The 21,199-nt window shown below is 41.5% G+C and overlaps 1 protein-coding gene across 6 annotated transcripts; it reads right to left on the bottom strand.

The window, feature by feature from the left end:
* Positions 1-1,389: 1,389 nt before the first annotated feature.
* On the bottom strand, positions 1,390-20,791 carry CENPJ (centromere protein J). 6 transcript variants are annotated; one of them, XM_061457729.1, is made up of 17 exons: positions 20,731-20,791; positions 19,108-19,609; positions 17,936-18,059; positions 16,866-17,162; positions 15,571-15,718; positions 13,932-14,037; positions 11,986-13,624; positions 10,371-10,503; positions 9,422-9,587; positions 8,161-8,400; positions 7,451-7,550; positions 6,827-6,927; positions 3,006-3,104; positions 2,754-2,894; positions 2,557-2,641; positions 2,307-2,427; positions 1,390-1,713 (listed from the first exon to the last, which is right to left on the bottom strand). In XM_061457729.1, the coding sequence occupies exons 2-17, from the start codon at positions 19,525-19,527 to the stop codon at positions 1,521-1,523; spliced, it is 4,113 nt and encodes a 1,370-aa protein (XP_061313713.1). In that variant the 5' UTR covers positions 19,528-19,609; positions 20,731-20,791; the 3' UTR covers positions 1,390-1,520. The 6 variants fall into 6 exon arrangements, with proteins under 6 accessions (XP_061313713.1, XP_061313712.1, XP_061313714.1 ...); XM_061457728.1 differs by lacking the exon at positions 20,731-20,791 and having other exon boundaries at positions 19,108-19,675; XM_061457730.1 differs by lacking the exon at positions 20,731-20,791 and having other exon boundaries at positions 12,004-13,624; positions 19,108-19,675.
* Positions 20,792-21,199: the final 408 nt, after the last annotated feature.

Here is a 21,199-nt window from a genome sequence, read left to right as displayed (position 1 = left end):
GAGATTAAGTTTATGGGCAGTAGCAGCACGAAAAGGGTTGCTCAGTAGCCACTGCTGGCTCGCGAGTATCAGCTGGAGCTACCGCCTATAAAGGCGTTGTCGACACAGGATAGGGAAAAGGCGCAGGGTCCTCAAACTTTCGTACCTTACTGCACACCGGTTTTTGGCCAGAATGTTTTATGCCCAAAACAGATGACACTACCATGGCTGTAGCACCGGGTGCTGAATCTGATATGGGTGCTGAGCCCTGCTGTTGCGAAGGTGAGTCAGAGAGAGCTATAAAAGCGGATTTTGCCACCTGTTTCTCAGCCTTCATTGCAGCTAGAGTCCCTTTCAGTAGTAACCAGGGGGCAGCAAGAGACTTCGCCTCCTTAGGCGAAGTAACTTGATCCCACAGGTGTGCCCCAATATTTTCCCCAAGTCCAGAGATCAAAAGCTTCATTAACACCCTTGATCAGCTCTTTTTCTTTACTCCAGAGCAATAGTCTTTTTAACAGATTATCGTCATATCCCTCTCACTGAGAAGATATGCTGGAAGAGCTTAAGGATGACCATTTTTTCTTTCTTTAATTGATTCTCCATCCTAACCCTCTTCCAGACCCCATCGGCTGTTGCCTTATTTGCACAGCGCAGTGTCTCCTGGGCTCACAAGGCTCTGTTCTGAGGCGTCTACCTCCCAGTTCTGGTCCTGCCGGACCGAACTCAGCCAACGTCCCTGCGGCTCCACATTTCCCAATTTCTTCGGTGACACGTGCTTTAATTCCTTCAGTTTCAAAATAAAAAATAGGGGGAGACCCTCTTCAGGCGCCATTTGCCGCAGAAAATATATGGACTCAGTCAGAGATCAATATGATCAGACAAAAGCCATTTATTACAAAGCCTTAACCCCTTAAATACTGTTTCTTACATGCACTTACAGTGATTTGGCATATTATGATTGGATACATGTCTTGAAGACCCTTAGTGACTAACACATAATTGGTTAAGCACAGGTGTGAGAACTTGACCTCGAAAGCTTACCAACAGTCAGTAGTTCTCATTAGCTCTGTGAATTCCAGCTTCTTATCTTGCTTGCTTTAGCTTCCTAGGGCCTCGCATGGCCTTGCTGTAGCTTTCAGGATTATTCAGAGTTTATGTACCAACTTTCCATTCTCCTGTGAGAACACTGTCTCCACACAACACAACTTTTTACCTTGGATTGAGAAATCTTGTCTTAGATGTCTAAAGTAAGGTAATTTACAACAGTTCTGTGATATTTTTTTTTTTTCCTCTGACAGCCAATTTAAAAGAGGAAAAATCACCCTTTAAACCACACATGACAGAATACTGAACCAATAAACTGCTTCTTAAAGTAGAAATGGGAAAAACTTAGAAGAAGCTATGATATAGTAACACCAAAAAATAAATTTATTTCAGGAAAACTATAAATAATATATACACACAACAAGCATGAATGGGTTTTATTCCTGGTTACAGGAGTGTACATTATTTTTGCTACTGTGCTCATATTTCAACGTTACCTACAACTTGGTGTCCATGATAATATTACCATCCTTGTCCTTTACTCTTACTCTCCCAGAGACATACTTTGTTTCCTGCTGTCCATTCATGTACACAGTCTTGACAGTACCATCTGGATACTCCCGTCTCTTAAACTGTGCTGTGTGTAGTTCTCTCTGGCCATTACTGAACTCTATAGTTTTGCTTCCATCTCTGCATTAAATAAATATATACAAGTTTGGGGGGGGGGGTGTTAGTAACATTGTAGTATACAGAGGCTTAAATTTATCTTAGAACAAACATTAAATATGCAAACCAAAATGAAGGAAGAACTTAACAAATAAGAGTATTTCTGAAAAGCCTGTTAAGTACCATAGCAGCTGGTTGGTACTCAAAAAACCTGTTCCTGCAAAACTGAGTGCAGTAGAACTGCACTTTCTCTGCACTAAATGTTATTGCTGGAACAGTCCAGGAAAGTGCTCAAAACATTAAGTTTTAAGCCCATCTGTTATCAGCTATCAGAGCTGCTTGCTCCATGAGCTAGATTCTTGCATGTTCTCTAGAATTAGAATTATGCACAAATTGGGAAAATCTCCCAAGTTAGGGAATGAGATAATAGACTCGCATTTTTTGTGCCTCCTCCAAGCTACCAAAGAAAACCCAAGATTTCTAGCAGTAAATATATGTTCACAGTACTGTATATTCAAATGTGAACTTGTAGATGCACCCAAATACTGCCTGCGGCAGTGAGCCCTGTGGCTCCTTCCCCATCTACAGGCTGGGGGTACCTGAAAGGTGAAGCTTACCGCTGAACACGAACAATGGTACCATCTGGGAAGATACTTTCTTCCTGCCCATCCATAAATAAGTTTTTAATAGTTTGATCAGGGAAGGTAATTTCTTTCTTGCCATCAGGATAATGCTTCTCTGAAATGTATTTTGAGACATAAATACAGGTGTGGATATGTGTGCGTATGTACACACACGCAGATAGATGGACAGATAGATAGATGGGCAGCAATTTTGCGAGTGGGTTGGGTTGCATGATTTCTTTACCTATTTGTCCATTTGAAAACTGCAAGACCTCTAAGCCATCAGAGTACGTAGTATGTGTAGTCTTAGCATCAGCATAATAATAAACCTGCAGAAAACAGTTTGGATTCAATGTAACTAGAGAGAAATTTTGTACATATGTGCACATGTGCATTTAAATCAGTATTTCTAGAAAAATGCAGAAGATTTAGGATACATACCACTGTTTGATCAGGCATAACCTGCTTCACATCCCCATTGAAGAAGGTTATAGTTACGGTCTTCCCATCAGAACCCACTTTTTTCCATGTCCCATTGGGGAAATATATGATGTGACAGCCATTTTTCAAAACCTTTTCAACCTAATGAATACATTACCGAAAGGTCAGTATTGAGCCATCACAGGCATGTTCTTATACATCTTTCACAACAGATGGCTTCCTGGATTTCAAGTAACTGAGCTCTCATTTTACCTTTCCATCAGGATAAGCAGTTTCTCTCTGTATCTCTTCACTGTCTGTATATGCAGGTCCAAATGGTAGTGACACATGAGCTTCATTAGGAGAAACATCCTAAAATTACAACAATCTAAGCATAAACTCCAAATCAAGCTTTGTCTTCATACATCTTTTTTGTCCTAAGGTGACAGGTATTTCAGGAAACATGGATGATCAGGAAGGCATAAACACAATCTGGGTTTCATGCAACTCCTAGTTAGCTGAAGTGGTAAGACAGACTGAGACTCAGCAATAATTGGTTGGTTGTAGTCTGGACTAAAGCAGAATTCGGTAGGGTGTTGTAGCATGGTGCTCATCTGCCTGAAGCCATCCATGCCAAGGCATGAAACGAAGTTTCATAAAGCCTGAATGCTACCTGCAGTAACTAATGTAAGAATTAATTCAACTATTGACAAGACTCTTGCATGGTTGCCCTGCATGGCACATACAAACATCCATCTTTTTCTCCTCTCTCAAAAGGTAAAACATCTTGCAAAATTCAAGGGAGTGCAAGATTTCTATTTCCTCAGCCAAAAAACTGTTCAACTCCAAGACACAGGTAAAACATACACAGGTAAAAAAGCATAGAACTGTCGTGGTTTAAACCCAGTCAGGTAACTTGTTCACTCACTCCCAGTGAGTGGTGCCGAGCTGACAACAATCGAGGTCCGTGTCGTCCCCCCCCCGGGGCTCTCCCCTTCCCCGCTCCCAGAGGAACGGGGAGGAGGATCGAAAGAGTGCAACTCCCACGGGTTGAGACAAGAACAGTCCAGCAACCAATGTACAACACAAATCACCACCGCTACTACCAACTACAACAATGATAAGGGAAAATAACAAGGGAAGAGAATACGATACCACCGGCCAAGAAAACGAGTCCCACCCGGAAGCCCGTGTCCTTCCGGGTAACTCCCAGTTACCCCCCACCCCGGGCATGACGTGCTGTGGTATGGAATACCTCCCTGGCTAGCCCGGGTCAGGCGCCCCGTCCCTGCTTCCTCCCGGTTTCCCCTCCTCCCTGGCAGAGCATGAGCCTCACAAAGTCCTTGGTCAGGGTAAATATCACTTAGCAACAACCGAAAACTTCGGCTTCACCAACACTGTTCCCAGGCTGGAAGTCAAAACACTGCACTGCACCAGCTAACACAAAGGAAAAACATGACTGCTACTGCTGAACCCAGGACATTATCCACCCCTTATTCCATACCATTCACGTCGTGCTCAGATCCCACATTTTCAAGACACCATCGCTCTCCCACATATATACATCCATATACATACAGACCAAGAGGAAAAGATCATTTTCTTAGTGCATGGACCAATCCCTATAATGCTGCTGAGTCCATTCGGTCCATGATGTTCAAAGTTCATTCTCTGTTGGGATGATGGCTGGAGGGAAGTCAGGGCCAGTCGCTGATGACCTGGAGACATCTAGTTGATGGGCTATAAAAGTATTACACAGCAGGCAACAGCATACAATTGAGTTCACTGGCTGTTTTCCCCTAAAATCAAATCCCCTTGAGGTATACATCGGACTTCCCCATCTTCCCGCATTACCCACCAAGTATATTCAGGTCCCTGAGCAAAAGCAATCCCACGAGTGGGTTTGCCTTTACCTGAAGCAGGAATAACCCAGACTGTCTTCCCCAGCAAATTCTTCATATGCACCACGGGAACTTTGTCCCCCTCTACAATATGTAAAAGTTCTGACTGGGCTGGGCCAGCCCTGTTGGCAGATCCTCTGGTGTTGACCAACCAGCTGGCCTTTGGTAAGTGTGTATCCCAATGCTTGAAAGTTCCCCCACCCATTGCTCTCAGTGTAGTTTTTAACAGCCCATTGTACCGTTCGATTTTCCCAGAGGCTGGTGCATGGTAGGGGATGTGATATACCCACTCAATGCCATGCTCTTTGGCCCAAATATCTATAAGGTTATTCCGGAAATGAGTCCCATTGTCTGACTCAATTCTCTCTGGGGTGCCGTGTCACCACAAAATCTGTTTCTCAAGGCCCAGGATGGTGTTCCGGGCAGTGGCATGGGGCACAGCGTATGTTTCCAGCCATCCGGTGGTTGCTTCCACCATGGTAAGCACATGGCGCTTGCCTTGGCAGGTTGTCGGCAGTATGATATAGTCAATCTGCCAGGCCTCCCCATATTTATACTTCAGCCATCGTCCTCCATACCAAAAGAGGCTTTAACCGCTTGGCTTGCTTAATTGCAGCACATGTTTCACACTCATGAATAACCTGGGCAATAGTGTCCATTGTTAAGTCCACCCCTCGATCACGGGCCCATCTATATGTTGCATCTCTGCCCTGATGGCCTGAAGTGTCATGGGCCCACCGGGCCAAAAATAATTCACCTCTATGTTGCCAGTCTAAGTCCATCTGAGCCACTTCAATCTTAGCCGCTTTATCCACTTGTTGGTTGTTCTGGTGTTCCTCAGTGGCCCGACTCTTGGGTACATGGGCATCTACATGACGTACCTTCACCACCAGGTTCTGCACCCGGGCAGCAATATCTTTCCACAGTGCAGCAGCCCAGATGGGTTTACCTCTGCGTTGCCAGTTGCTCTGCTTCCATTGCTTCAACCACCCCCACAGGGCATTTGCCACCATCCATGAGTCAGTACAGAGGTAAAGTACTGGCCACTTTTCTCGTTCAGCAATGTCCAGGGCCAGCTGGATGGCTTTCACCTCGGCAAATTGACTCGATTCACCCTCTCCGTCAGCAGTTTCTGCAACTTGTCGTCCAGGACTCCATACAGCTGCCTTCCATCTCCGATGCTTTCCCACAATACGGCAAGAGCCATCAGTAAACAAGGCATACTGCTTTTCACTTTCTGACAGTTTATTATATGGTGGGGCCTCTTCAGCACGCACTGCCTCCTCCTTTGGTGACATTCCAAAATCTTTGCCCTCTGGCCAGTCCATGATGACTTCTAGAATGCCTGGATGACTGAGATTTCCTATTCGAGTTCGTTGTGTAATTAGTGCAGCCCATTTACTCCATGTAGCATCAGTTGCATGATGTGTAGAGGAGACCCTGCCTTTGAACTCACTCCCAGTGAGTGGTGCCGAGCTGACAACAATCGAGGTCCGTGTCGTCGTCCCCCCCCCCCCCCCCCCCCCCCCGGGGCTCTCCCCTTCCCCGCTCCCGGAGGAACGGGGAGGAGGATCGAAAGAGTGCAACTCCTATGGGTTGAGACAAGAACAGTCCAGCAACCAATGTACAACACAAATCACCACCGCTACCACCAACGACAACAATGATAAGGGAAAATAACAAGGGAAGAGAATACGATACCACCGGCCAAGAAAACGAGTTCCACCCGGAAGCCCCTGTCCTTCCGGGTAACTCCCAGTTACCCCCCACCCCGGGCATGACGTGCTGTGGTATGGAATACCTCCCCGGCTAGCCCGGGTCAGGCGCCCCATCTCTGCTTCCTCACAGCTTCCCCTCCTCCCTGGCAGAGCATGAGCCTCACAAAGTCTTTGGTCAGAGTAAACATCACTTAGCAACAACCGAAAACATCGGCTTCACCAACATTGTTCTCAAACTAGAAGTCAAAACACAGCACTGCACCAGCTAACACAAAGGAAAAACATGACTGCTACTGCTGAACCCAGGACAGACTACAACACAACCATTTTCTGGTATGACAACAAAATTGCAGTTGAACATAAGGTGAGTCAACAGCTTCACCAGTCACACTCCAGATACTCGTTTAAGTACAAGTATCTATTATCTTAAGCTTTTTCCTCCCCCTTAAAAATCAACTCAAGATACAGGACTTACTACCATCGAAGTCCTAGAAGAATCTTCTGGTGCTGTCATTGTCTCAGAGTTACTTCTGTGACTAGCAGCTGGTCCTGATGCCGGTGTTCTAGAAAGCTTTCCTGCCCAGATACACGTAATAAGTGTTATTATATAAGGTGAAACTGTATAGGACACCTACATTTCATAAGTGCAGCAGAAACAGGAATTCAAGCTCAGCATGAGCCAGCGCTATGCACTTGCAGCCTAGAAACCAACCCTATGCTGGGCTGCATTAAAAGGAGCATCACCAGCAGGTCAAGGGAGGGTAATCTGCTCCTCTGCTCCACCCTCATGAGACCATACCTGCAATTCAGCTCCAGGGCACTCAACACATGATGAATGCCATTTGGGATTCAGAACACAGCTTCTGGTATGTTCCAGACCACCAAGCATGACCAGAAGCATTTTTCCTCTGAGAATGGTCTCATCACTATTTTCTCCAGAACCCTGCCCTGCAAGTTACTTACACAGATGCTCAAGTCCATTACAAGTATTCTCTTGCCTACTTTTAACATGATGATGCATTCTTTTTAATACAAGCAAAAATCCACATTAGTTTTATTTTTAAGACTTGTAAGTTCTCTGCTAGACAAACATGAATACCTTTTGTCTGAGAATAACTTTTGCCATTTATCTTGGTGCACTTCTGAACTGGAAGAAGTGGAGATACAGTTTGACTTTTTGGGCCTCTGTTTGGAAGACACTAAAAGGAAGGAGATTATTTGTGGCTAATGTGAGATTTCTTCATAACTGTTCATACAGCAACAAAATTTATACACCACGCGACACAAAATTTACTGGAAGCCTTCCTCACAAAGTATACATTTTTGAGACTTGATCAGCAGAGGGATTGTGTAATGTAGCCCAAGCTATACCATGGAACTCTTTCTCTTGTCTGCTGCCTCACTACAGACAACTGCAGAACGCTGATTTGGTGTACGCAATCCAGAATAAGTGTTATAGCTTAAAGATGAAATCTAAATGCTTTAGGACAGTGGTGAACTGCTGGGCTTGTCTGGCTGGCCCTTAAGCTGCAGACGTTCACAGGTTAGATTCCCATCTGTGATTTCTCTCTTATAATTGCATTATTTTGAAATTCTAAGAGGAGCTCCTCACCAGAATGGACACTGCACATTGTGAACATTAGCATTTGGAGATAATGTGATAGTAACAAAACTCTGTGTCTGTCGCCACTAGTGGAATTCCAAGATTAGTTAAACATCGAAGTTGTAGCTACTGGATTCCAAGTTTATGATCCAAACCTCAAGATTATCCACACAGATGAATTTAAAACACTAAAATTAATAACTTACAGATTCTGCCCTTTTTAGATTTATCTCAGGATTTTCTACTTTTTTCTTGTTTCCAGCAGCTTCTGCTTTCTTCCAGGCTTCTAAACGAAACCTCTCCATAATTTTTACTTCCTCTTTTAGCTCCATATTCTCATTTACTAAAGCTTCTATTTGATCTTTCAGACGTCGATGGGTGGTTGACCATTTTGCTTCTTTTCGTTTTAAATCTTCCTGTAACTCTGCAATCTGCTGTTTTAAAGCCTTAGAAAAATGCATGTTTATAAATTTTCATTTTCTTAATATATCACACACACACACAAAAAAAATGTCAGCTTAATGGGGCAAAGGGTGAAAAGTAGAAAAAGTTTTCTTCCCTGAAAGAGATATTATTTACTTTAGACTATCAACTTTACAAGCTAAACTTCAGTCACAGGAAGCATCTTTATTGCCCTCCTGACATTCTTTGCACTTCATAGATTGGCCAGTACAAATACACTTGAGACACAAACATTAAATCTAAGGCTACCCCTGAGAGGACTCTTCAAAAATCTTGACACAGGAAAGCAAGGAGGATACAATCACATAACACACACGTGAATCTGCCTGGCTAGTCTAGCAAATATTACTTCAATTTGTTGAAATAAGGAAAATTTGCAAGGAAGAAGGAGGGAGAACCATGTGACTTGTCTGTACATGTCATACCACATATCCTGACAATGAAGGAACAAAAAGATTCTGTTTCTTACATCTCTGATACCTAGAAGTACCTAGAAGTAATAACAAAATGTAACTTTTTAAATCGTAGATTACTATATTTACTGTACAACACTTATAGACAGAATAAAACTCAAGTGCAGTTCTAGTTTGCATTTTGATCCACCACTATGAATAAAAACTTACAACTTAATATTAACTACAGTAATTTTATATCAAAGTTGAAGATCATTCCACCATAGTAATGGGCAGTTTTCAGAATGGAAACATGACAAAAAGATTTGCTCATGAGGGAGTTTTGCCTTAAAGTCATCAAACAAAACTGCTAAGACTGTAGTTCCCTTCTTCAATTAGAACCACAGAATCATTCAGGTTGGAAAAGACCTTTAAGGTGATCAAGTGCAGCTGTTAACCCAGCCCTGCCAAGTCCACCACCAAATATGTCCACTAAGAGTTCCTTTCTTGAAATCACTTGCAACCTTTCAGTTAAGTTACAATTAGCTCTTGACTGCCTTTAAATGAATTTACACATTCCTCCATGGACTAGAAGAATAATATATTTTTATACCTGGATTTCATCACGTTCTTTTTTATCTGGAATTGCTCTTGCTTCTGTCGTGTATTTTTCAAAAACTTTACGCTCCCTTTGCAGTTTTTTCATTTCCTTTTTTTTATACTCTTCTATTTCAGCCAGTTCTTGGGCTTTCTGCTGTTGGAAGTCAGCAATTTCTTTCCTGTAATTATGAAACAAAGTACTTGTTTTAGGCCAAAACTACTTCACGTCTGGATTTCAGGGAAGAAAATGAAGACTCTGAATTTTGTGGTCATTAATTCCAATACAGCATGTTACGCCAAGGAAGACTGAAGCTCAACAATTTCTATTGTTATATCTTCTAGTCACAAAAGTTATCCTAACTCAAGGAAGCTTTGGCTAAAATCTTCCAGCATTTTTCAAAGCAGTAGAACACCATTTCTCCAAAAGTACCTTGGAAAAAGAATCTGCCAACAGCAGGAGGTCACAAATCAGCCAAAAACATGATGCGTTTTCCAAACAAAATAGAAGTGACTTTGGTAGGAATAGGTGTGCTACATTTAAGCCACCAGAGATAATTATTCTGCTCTGTATGCTATTTGTATGTTCCGCAGTTCAAATGAAAATAGTCTCTTTTTACACACAAACATCTGATTTAAGAAAGAGCACGACTCATGTTAGTATGCAGATTTGTTTTACAAGACCAGTTTAGGTCTATGTTACCACTCGGAACAAAAGTATACAAATTGTCCCAAGTATAGCCTTTAAGGATATTATATTAAACTAGAAGGGGTTCTTACTATTATCATTTGTGTGCGAGTAATAATTACAGTTTAATACATACATAGAGCAACAATCAGTTTCTTGACCTGTGTCTCCACTGTAATTGATACACACCAACTATCTACCTGTGCTGTTATTAACTGGACATTAGGATAGTCTGGAACATACTATGTTAGCCTGAATTGTTCCCACTAACAATTACCTAATATTTGCCAAGGCATGCTCTCTTTCTTCACGGAGTTTAGACAGACTTGTGTTTTCAGCTCTGAATCTCTCTATTTCGTTTTCCAGTTCAATGAGTCTTTCTCTCAGTACCTGGGATGGAACAGCGTTTCCTGTCAAAGAACAGCCAGGTACAAGTTATCAAAGCAGCATCCATATCAAAGCCATCCATAATGGCTGAAGTAAACCATTATTACACAGCAGTTAAAAAATAAAATTAAAATTAAAAACCAAACCAATTTAAAAATCAAATGGTACAACTTTAAAGGTAGTGATAGTATTGTGAAACATTTCTACTGTTCAGCTAACACTGAAGTGACATTTCAAAGCACTTGATGCTATTTACTCAAATACCTCAAATACTGACTACATCTATCATCTTTGTAGAACAAAATATATATTAGCAAATGGAATGTGAAGGGCTTCACATCAATCCAAAGAAATTAGATGAAGGTATAAGGGCCAAGCATCAAACAGGAAAGTTCATGGTTGTTAAGTTTTTCCAAGTTTTATTCACAGCAAAAGCTGCTCACACCCATCATCACTGTGTGATCTATTGCAGAGGCCAACAACAGGATTTGTGGGCTTTTTTGCCATGCCAGTTTCCTGTTCATTCACTACCTAACACTCTCAGGGTTTTAACAGTCCCCTTCTGAGTATGCAACAGAAAAGCCTAGACCCTGATGCTGCAGTCTAGGTAGGCAGTTACCTCATTTACCCTTAAATGCTCCGAGGCTCAATAAAAAAACCCTACCTCTCTTCCTGTAAACATCTAACAGACATCCTTAAACAACCCTACAAGATCAGTTCTCCACAAAACAATAAGCAGAAGTAGCAGCTTTGTTATGAACTTCTCAAAAACCTAACCAAAATCCTAAATATTCGCTGGAGCAGAGTACGAAATCAAGATCTCACCACCTTACAGAGAAGGGATTTAAATGCTACGCTATGTCATCATGCTTTCATCAAACAACTGCATTTTTAATGATCTCGCTTAAATGCAACAGCTTCAACAGGAGCCTTTAGAGGCAGACCTTCCCCAGAATATAACCACAATTGAAATCAACTTGAGTAGGACACAAAAATTAATCCACATTTCCCACATTCCACATGAATTCTTTAGATATTATACTAACATCAGAAAACACAGAGCTGCCACATCCTTATAAGGTGAATAAGCCAACCTAACAGTGGACAGCATTACCCTACTGTAGTGTAAACATGCACGGTAGTGGAAAGGGAGGTACCACTTCATTTTGGCATGCATTTGATACTTCCCTTGATTTGGGAACAGTGATCAAGCAGCTCCAGATCAAGTTAATTCAATGAGCTACTCTTGACAGAAAACTAGCCTCCAGGGGGAAAAAAATACCTTAAAAAAAAACCCAACAGGTTGCACTGCTCATCCTCATTCTGCAAGCTGCATATTTGTTAAATGTGACATCAGACACTCAACCAGGAGAGGAGATGAAAAGTGAGAACAGAGCCATTCCTTGCAGTAGAAGTCTGTACTTATACCCTTTTCTGTAATGCCAGATTTCAGCTAAAGTGTTCGAAGGAAAGACTTGTAATAGGTTGTCTTCAACATTTCCTACCACTTACTGTTCTCTCACCTCCTGACTCCTGTTCCACATTTGATTTGATTTCATGCTCTGAATGACGTCCTGCCTTCTGTTTTGGTTTCAGTGAAGGAAACAGTTTCTTCATGAGGTTTGATGCAAGAGGTCCATTTGAATCACTGTCCACTGTAGACTCTTTGGACATTTCATCTCCTCTCTTTGAAGCAACTTTTCTCTTTATTGCTTTCTCTGGGACAACTGTATCATTCTTACTAGAAAAGTCCATCTGTAAAGGTGTTTTAGTATATTTTTCAGGTAAATCACTGTTAACATAATTTTCATCAAGATCACTCCATGTTCTTTCATCATCAAACTCAAACTCACTCCTACTTATACAAGACATGCTTCTCTGATGGTCTGAAGCTTTTCTAATCTGCCTTGACAGTGCAGTGCAATCTTTGTCCGATATGCTGAGGTCAGCATCTCCATTTTTGCTTTCTTTGCTGAGACCTGTAACAGAACCCCCATAATCAAAAAATTCTGGATCACTTTCTCTATGACTCATAAAGGATGTCCGAGCATCTTCATTTTCATCCTTTAATGTGGACTCTAATTCACTCTCAGAATCTATAGTAGTATTATCACTGCCCTCACCCTTATCTTCATTTACAATCCACTGATCACTTTTTAAATCAGGAGCTGCAGTCATGGAAGAAGTTGAAAATACCACACCATCCATTTTATTCAACGGATCCTTCATCCTAACAGCTGTTCCTGAATGTGAGGCTGTATGCATAACTGCTCTATCATTCGTATTTCCCTGTGTCATACCATCTGCCTTTTTATTTGTCTTATTTACAAGTTCAACAGCCAGTGCCTTGACTTGCTGCTGTTTTGCCTTGATAGGGGTAGAAGACATTCTGTGGTCTTTTAAAGTTTGCTGATCTTGATCCAAGATCCTCTGCACAAATGAGGAATTACTTGAGAAAGATATCTCATCTACAGCTTGTTCTAGAAACAAAAATTCATCTAATTCTAGATTCTCTTTTTCTTTTTCCTTTTCCCAGTTTTCCAGCTTATTCTGAAATGAAACTTCAAAAGATAGTTCTGAATCTTTTACAGGATTACCTACAGGACACTTAGAATTAGAAAAGGCACTCAACAGCTCGTAAGACAACTGAGGCTTTTCTGTGCCAGCTAATCTGTTTCCAATCTTGCTGATGTTAGATTTAGTAAATTCTACTATATTCTCTTTATTTTCTATTTTTTTGTTAATTTCTGATGGGAAAAAATCTTTCATCTGTACGTCATGATTTTTTCCTGGTGGCACTCTTGTTTCTAATGGCAAGGTATTTTTTCTGTTGTGATTCCTGAGTACCAAAGTCTTTGGAATAGGACAATGTTTGGCTTTATTGGGGCGATTATACTTTTTACATAGTGCAACAGGGTTCCCAGGAACCAGTTCTTTGCCAGGAGGCAGAGTTTTCGTCTGTATTTGTGCTCTGTCCACTTTAATGACATTTCCATCATCTGAACACTTCTGGTGGAGTTTTAGGGCATTTTCTCCAGGTTTTGTAATTTTAGATTTGGTGTTAGTGAATCTTGTTAATCCTTCTCCTCTTTTGAGGAAGGGTCGTTTGATCACTGGTTTGTGAATGGCTGATCCATTTGTCTCCTGAAGAAAAAGGAAAAGTAAAGATGAGGAAAAGTAAAACACCAAATGTTAAAAAGTCCCTTATATTTGACGATTTCTTCAAATAAACCCAACATATGTAGGAATTTATATAGTACATTTCCACTGGATTTCTAAAGTCATCTTAAGTGAAATATTTGGGGCTTATTGTTTTATTTTAATAATGTGAATACTGCATGTGGTGTCAGCTTTTAATGCTAGAATCTTCCTTGTACATTTTTAAAGCAGCTGCAGCATCTTGGCACAATACATAAAGCACTTTAAAGATTAAAAAAAAAAAATAATTAACCTGTAACTTCTGGGTTTGCTCCAGACGCCGCTCTTCTAGTTGTATCTGTTCTTCCAGGTATTCTTCAAATGTCTGTTTCTTCTCCTGAATCACAGCTTTAATAGGTCTAGTGTAATTAAAGAAAATACATAGAGAAAAAGCAAATCTTACATTTCTATGCAAAATAACTGTGTTTAAAGTCACTGCTGTTCGAAGACCTAAGGTGTAATTACATAAAGCATGACAAATAAGATAATTTGACACTTAATGACCAATCTGAGAAATGCATTGTAACACTAGCTGTTCGTCTTTTGAGAAAGATCTTATGAAATCCTTGCTATTGTTAATATACATATCTAAAAGATACTGTAGGCAGGGTTTCCTCTTTCTTCTTTCATTGCTTTTCTCAATGATTCTTCTGCCCAGATCACCAAACTTTCACTCATATTTTAGTCATACTGCCAATTTCTACAGTATCACCTACCCAGTTCAGTGATGCTACTTAGATTGTGTTCCTTACCTCCCCCTTTGATAGTCCTCTGCCTCCAAAGCAGTACTGTGTCTGTCTGGGATTTGGCAAACTTTCTTCACAGCAATCCATACGGTGCTGTGGTTTGGATTTGTGACTACAGCAGTGTTGATACACACGAATGTCTTAGGTATTACTGAACACCACTTGCATGGCATCAAAGCTTGCTTTGGTTTTTCGTGCTGCTCCCTGCCCCCAGGAAGTAGCCTGGGGGTGGGCAAGACACTTAGAGGGGACACAGCCAGAATAGCTGACCCAGATTGACCAAAGAGCCATTCCATGCAATATAACAACCTCTTCAGCAGCAATAACTGGGGCTTGGTCTTCTAAAAGGAGCTGTTGCTCAGAGACCAAATGAGCATCACTCTGCCTGTGGGAGGTGGAGGGTGACTGCCTATGCATCACTTGCGGTCCTTCCCCCCCCTTTCCTTATTAAACTGTTTTCATCTCAACCCACAAGTTTTCTCAAGTTGGCTTCTCAGATACCCTCTCCGATTCTGTCCTGGGGGACAGACTGAGTGGGCAGCTCGGTGAGTGCTTAGTTTCTGGCTGGGCCCAACCCACCATAGCTTGGAACAAGTACTTCTTGTTTTAGCAATGACCTGTCAGACACAGCACAGGTTTAAAACAATACCAGCCATTACTGCTACTCTATCAGCTCCATAAACAAAGCTTCTATCATACATGAGAAGGCTTCTGCCACAAGCACTATTAATACTTCTAGCCATATGCAGATGTTTAAACAAATGTAAGTCCTGGTAACAAATTAAATAGTCACAGCCTTACACTCCTCCTTCACGTTACTACTTTCACCAGTAGATAGGAGTTTGTAACAAATCAAATTGGGAACAGTAATTATAACTGCTTATACACTAAACTGTGTTTCTAAGCTACCATTACCTTAGGCTGCATACACCTCTGCAGCCAATAGACAACAGTACATCTTTCACAGCATAATCAATTTCAAGCCATAGCCTCTCTTACTACAGTTCTCCACAGTACCTAGCAAAATGCACTTCTTGGCTGAGAAAACTACACAGATTGAGAATATCAGACCCTTTCAATCAGGACTGAGAATTCAACCAAACTCAAGTTATTTGATACAAGCTGCATAACAATTGTCTGATTTACCTTTCCTCTGTATTAGTCCACAAATGTTTTCCTCTGCTTGAATTTTCAGAGAGATCTGCACTTTCCACACGTAAAGGATCAATGTGATCATCTTCACTCTCCATTAATATTTCCATCTTCTTTTGTTCTGGACACCACAAGTTTTTTCCTATGAAATTAATAGAAATTTATTTTTTTCTTGCCACCAACAAATCAGTTTTCAGCTCATAATTTAAGCAACATTCAGGTCAGATTAAAACCCAGAGGGAGCTTTATGGTAATTTAGTCTGTCTGAACTCCTACATGAAATAGTCCTAAGATTCGCCCAAATTAATTCTTACTTGAATTTGAGCTTTTTCTTTTTTTTTTTTGCAAGAAACTTTCAATTATGCATTAAAACTTTTCCACAGACCTTAAATAACCCATTCTGATTGTTCATCTTCTTTGCTATTGTTAATTTATGGCTTAAAAATAAAATAAATGAACAAATTTGGATGTCTACTATACTGAAGAGCTCTTACCAAGCTTCTGTTTCCCATGTATATAGGTATAAAATAGGTTCAATTTATTCTTTCACATACTCTTAAACCAAGCCCTCTGATTAAAAGTTTTAAAGCTGGTATGAAGTATAATGAAATGCAATGCCGTACCTTTTCCCCTATAATCTCTACAGATTAATAAGGTTTAACCTTATTAAACTGCTAGATTAAAACCAAAACCACTCTTCCAGTCATAGCAGCAGACTAGTCATTTGGTGCCAATGGTAAAATTGAGAAGAGTAGGAAAGAAAGAACCCCTTTGCACTGCTCCTGACATACAAAAAATTTTTAGTCATATGGTGCGACCCCATAAACTCATCTTGATTCCCAATTCCAGTTCAGTCACTAATCCACATAACCGAGCTGTCTAAAGGCATTCTGCATCCCTGGATAAATTGTGATTTTCCATTTTCCTCAGGAAAATGTGTGTACAGTTCAGCCTAAACAATTCAGCTATCCAGTATCTGTCATTATTTTCTATTTTCAGTCTTTATCATATGTAAGCTTTAGCAGTAATGGTTTTAAGTTTTTCCTAAAACAGACAAGCACTTCATATAGACAGAAAAACTTGATTTTTGCCTCATGTTGCTTTTCATAAAAGCCACATGGACATCAGCAGGAGCAGCCCGAGATCTGTAAGCTGTCAGTAAACCAAACTACAAATCAAGTAAACCAACACTTGTATAAAATCTTCACAATAAGTAATAGAAAATTTCAGTAACTACAATGGGAAAAATAACCCACCACACACCAAGTTATCTTCTATAAATGACTAACCAGTAATGTGTTTGTCTTCCTCATTGTTCAGACAATTCTGCATTTTCATAGGTACACCCAGACCTTGTTTCTCACAGGCAGGCACTCTTGAAGGGCTGTTCTTCAAAGATGAGGTGCATTCTTTGCTGTTTAACTTTAGTAAAACATCACTGTCTTGTGCATGTGGAGAACCAATTGGAGCATAAGCTCTGTCTTCAAAGATGTTCTGATACCCAGATGATGGCAACTGGTGTAAAGTAGTTAAGCCCATTGAATGCCCAGGTCTCGGCTTTTGACTTTCAGCCATTAGAGGATAGCCTTGAAATTAATAGAAAAAAAGAAAGTCTGTGTCATTATACGTGTATTACACCACCACTGTTCTACAGGAGAAATGACACTGAAAGTCAAGATTGACAACCCAGCTCCATCCTTAGGTTAGTCACCATGAAAAAGGAATTAGACAATCTGGGGTTTTGTTCTCCTAAACTAAGCCCTAAATTCATCTTCTGAGGCAGGCAGAGTGAAAGAAAAATAATCATTTAGGACAGGTTGGATTTATACTGCCAACAAGAGAAAATACTCCTGCTCAGCTCTCAAAGCTTTTCCCAGCCCAGCACTGTCCCCTTCTGTTGCACACAGTAAATAAGACTGGAAAACTGATACAGGCTACAAGTGTTTATTTTAAATACAGATCCTTCAGTGCATCACCAGAAGAAATTTGTGCTGTGAGAGCACATGCAAGGAGAGAACACTTAAATTTGGCTACACTGACAGCTTAAAGCAATCAAAAATATTGTGAGAAACAGTTCATCAGAAACTAAAGCAGCTGTTTGCTCTACAGTGTAATTTATATTTGAAGTATGTTCTTCATATGACCAAGTTACAATTACAGCTGGCATTTTATAAAAACAGGACAGTCTTCCTTCTACCCTTAACTTTCAGGCACTGGAGCAATGCAGCATTTATCTTTTGATAGCTCAAGTAGTCTTAAGGTGAAAAACCCTGAATATGCTTACAGGTTTTAACTGGAAAATGAGACTAAATTCTTCAGTTTACTCAAAGTACGTCATACGGTTTCTTTCTTAACTTACCAAGAATTGCTGTCTGGCCAGATACCATGCTAAGTAACTTATGCTGCTCTTCCATTAGCCTTTGAAGTTGCTCCATCTGTTGTTTCTTTAGCTGCTCCTGTTTCTGTTGTTGCAATTCCTTCAGCTTTTCAAGCAAAAATACAAATGTATTGAGGTTAAGCTTACTTAGAATGTACCACAGGATTAGTGTCATGGAGACAACAGGTCTTGTTTTAAACATTTTTCATTAGGTAAGTATAAGTTTAACATGAAGGAAATTAAGAATTTTCCTATCTATGAATACATTTGCTATTTCCACTTTGTCCAGTTAACAGTTCCACCAGTCTTTAATTGACCAATCTGCAAACAACAGGAATCAGAACACTCACTTCTGCTGCATAGGAAAAGTATTTAAATTCTGCTCTTTTAAAATTAACTTCTGCTAAGCTGTGGTTTTATTCAAGTGTTAAATACTTCATAATAATTAAAGCTTTAGAGAAAGTGCAATGGGGTTTTTTTCCCCCCTTCTCTCCAAGATCTCAGTCAACAGTCTCAGTGAACAGTACTGACACAAAAGGCCAAGAGAGGAGGAAAAAGATCATCAGAGAACATTAAAACTCATGAAGCTGCCTAAAAAAAAACAAACAAAAAACCAACCAAACAAAAAAAATTTAAAATACTGATTAAATTCAGTACTCCAGTCTTCATTTCCTTGTGTAGCAAAGTTCCTGGCCCTGTCTCAAGCCCAATGCAGGGCCAGGGCACTCTGTACCCTACCAACCACTTGGTGGGCTTTTGTGTCCATCTCGGTCTCCAACACATACATACATGCTACTTCCAGTTCCTCCACTTAAATCCTTCCACAGACCAACAATTGGACCACACCTGTGATAAAACTGTGTGCACATTTCCAAGTAAAAAGATTTTAAGCACAAGCACATTGCCACTGAATGCAATTTCATTTTAAACTGGAACTTGTGCCAGCTGGAAACAACAGAAAGTAGACTCTCAATAACTGCACATCAGTGGGGAGGACACCAACTTTTATTCATGCATAACTGTGACTTAGGACTTGCTCTTTAAGCTGTATTCTCTATGTTGCAGTGAGTTTGCTTACTTCCAGGTATGACAAATCATATGCAGGAACGAAATTAATTTTAATGAGATACATCAAGAAATTTTAAGCCTTTTACCTGTTCAAGCTTTTGTAAGAGTGGATCGCTGTGATCAGATTTATTCTGACCATCCATTTCAGGATGGACAAAGTCTGGTTTAAAAGTTTCTGCATTACATGCTGCTCCTGAAGATGTTTCAGTGATATACTGCTGACGTGCACAAGAGCTAACAGAGTCTTCACACAAGGAGTCATCACTTACAGAGCAGCTCTCTGAAATATGCAACCTTTCAGCAGGGAAAGCTATGATATTTTCAGGTCCAGATAACAAGTTTTCTTTGTTGATTTTCAAACCAGTAAAACTAGGATCTAATAAGACTCCAGCACGGGAACTATCAGACAGCCAACACGCAATGAAGTTTTGTTCACTACTCAGATCTTCAATAGTTGGCATCTTGTAAACTGTATCCCAAGTTATTTGCTGGTGCAGCATTAACATAACAATATGTTATGTAGGGTTAGTAGAATATCACCTTCAAAGTCCCAGGTATTTGGTATGGATGGTTACCTACTTTTAGCACCTAAAAATTAAACAGATAAACAGAATAATAAATGTACAAGTAACAAATTACCAGCAAAATAAACTTACTCTCTTATAACCAACCTATTTTATTTATAAAAATAAGTCACAATCTACTTTTTTGTTGGTTACAGAAACAATTTGGACAAGTAACAAACACTTTCTATACATAAAATCAACATAATCCAACTTTTAGACTAACAGTGCAGTTAATATTATCTCAAATACTACAAAGTATAATAGCCTCTTCAGCAGTACAGAGAGGGATTCAGATTTTTTTTTTAAATGCCTGCAACAAAAAAAAAAAAAAGAGACATGATTTAAGGAGCTGAGAGACTTCCTGCACAGGACCTTCGTATTAATGACAAGTTTCAAATATGTCCATATAAATACAAACATTTTACCACACATATTTCAATGAAGCACTTGTCATTTTCGTGTCAGTTTCTCATGGGAACTCAACAACCATCCTGCCCGTTAGCTTCTTCCAGCTGTAAAAAGGCTTGTTTGAAACAGTGACTATGACTAAGAGAAACAGCAAAATATCCTTAGGAAAATGCTTTCCTACTGCCTTCTGTTTATGAGACGCCACTGGAAGTTTCCGAGCGAGGAACAGATTCCTGCTCAGGCGAACGAGTCCACAGGGCGATTTTTCCTGTCACCTTTACCAGACCTTTTCGCGGCAGCTGACAGTTAAAAGCTCCCCTGAAGTCTATCGGCAACAGCTCCTTACCGCCTCCCGACACAGCTGGCAGGGCTGGAGCCGGCCCGGCCCGGCAAGGCCAGACGAAGGTAGGGAACAGCCGTGTTCCTCAGCCTAGCCGAGAGCCCAGGCCAGGCCAGGCCAGGCCCGGCGCTCTCCTTCCCCCACGGACATGAGCATGAGCGCGAGCGCGAACGCGAACGCGAACACGGCCCCAGCCCGCGGCACTGCAACCCCCTCGCAGACGATGTCCCGAGGACTCCGCCAGCGCCCGCCGCTCTCCCAGCCCCACAGCACCCGCACCGCAACAGCTCCCACCCGCGGCCCCTCACGGGCTCTGGGGCGGAGGTACCAACACCGCTCCTCAAGCCACAATCCCATTCCGAGCTGCCGGCCACCCACCTTCTTCTATTACAAACCTGCCGCCATAGCTCAGCCTCCCGCCGCCATAGGCTGGACACCGCCCCGGCGCTGAGCATGCTGGGATTTGTAGTCCCGAACCGCTACCTTCCCGCCCAGCCGCATGGCGGTACATCGGCGCTCGGACTACAGCTCCCGAGAGCCTCCGCGGCGAAAGAGCCGTTGATGGACATCGACAGCTCCGCGTCCGCAGTCACCAGTGCCGCTTCGGTCCTGCCGGGCTGTGTGGGGCGGGAACAGCGGCGGGGATCTTTTCAGGCTGCTGGGCCTGGGCACGGCCGGCAGGTGAAGGCGGCTCCTGGGTCCTCCCTGCTGGTGGCCTCTTTGGGAGCTGGAGGTTCTTATCAGGCAGCGTCTCCAGGAGGCCGCAAACGGCAGTGGTGTTCAGCGGGTGTCCCGGGGTCGTGTCTAGCGAGCCGCCCGCGAGACCCTTTTAATGGTTAAATAGCTGTAGTCAGGGAGGAAAGG

Source organism: Pezoporus flaviventris, unplaced genomic scaffold, assembly GCF_033815535.1.
Source record: "Pezoporus flaviventris isolate CSIRO_AGI_PZ_B2104156 unplaced genomic scaffold, CSIRO_AGI_Pfla_v1 ptg000025l, whole genome shotgun sequence".
Lineage (NCBI taxonomy): Eukaryota > Metazoa > Chordata > Aves > Psittaciformes > Psittacidae > Pezoporus > Pezoporus flaviventris.
This window is presented reverse-complemented; position numbering and strand designations above follow the sequence as displayed.

Bases quoted from the DNA above. Each gene is read 5' to 3' on its own strand.
- CENPJ (XM_061457729.1), bottom strand. From the start codon at position 19,527: ATGTTAATGCTGCACCAGCAAATAACTTGGGATACAGTTTACAAGATG. The intron at 6,928-7,450 runs GTATTCATGTTT...GTATCTGGGCAG, and splicing joins AAGTTATTCTCAGACAAAAG to GAAAGCTTTCTAGAACACCG. The intron at 3,105-6,826 runs GTAAGTCCTGTA...TTGTAATTTTAG, and splicing joins CTTCTAGGACTTCGATGGTA to GATGTTTCTCCTAATGAAGC.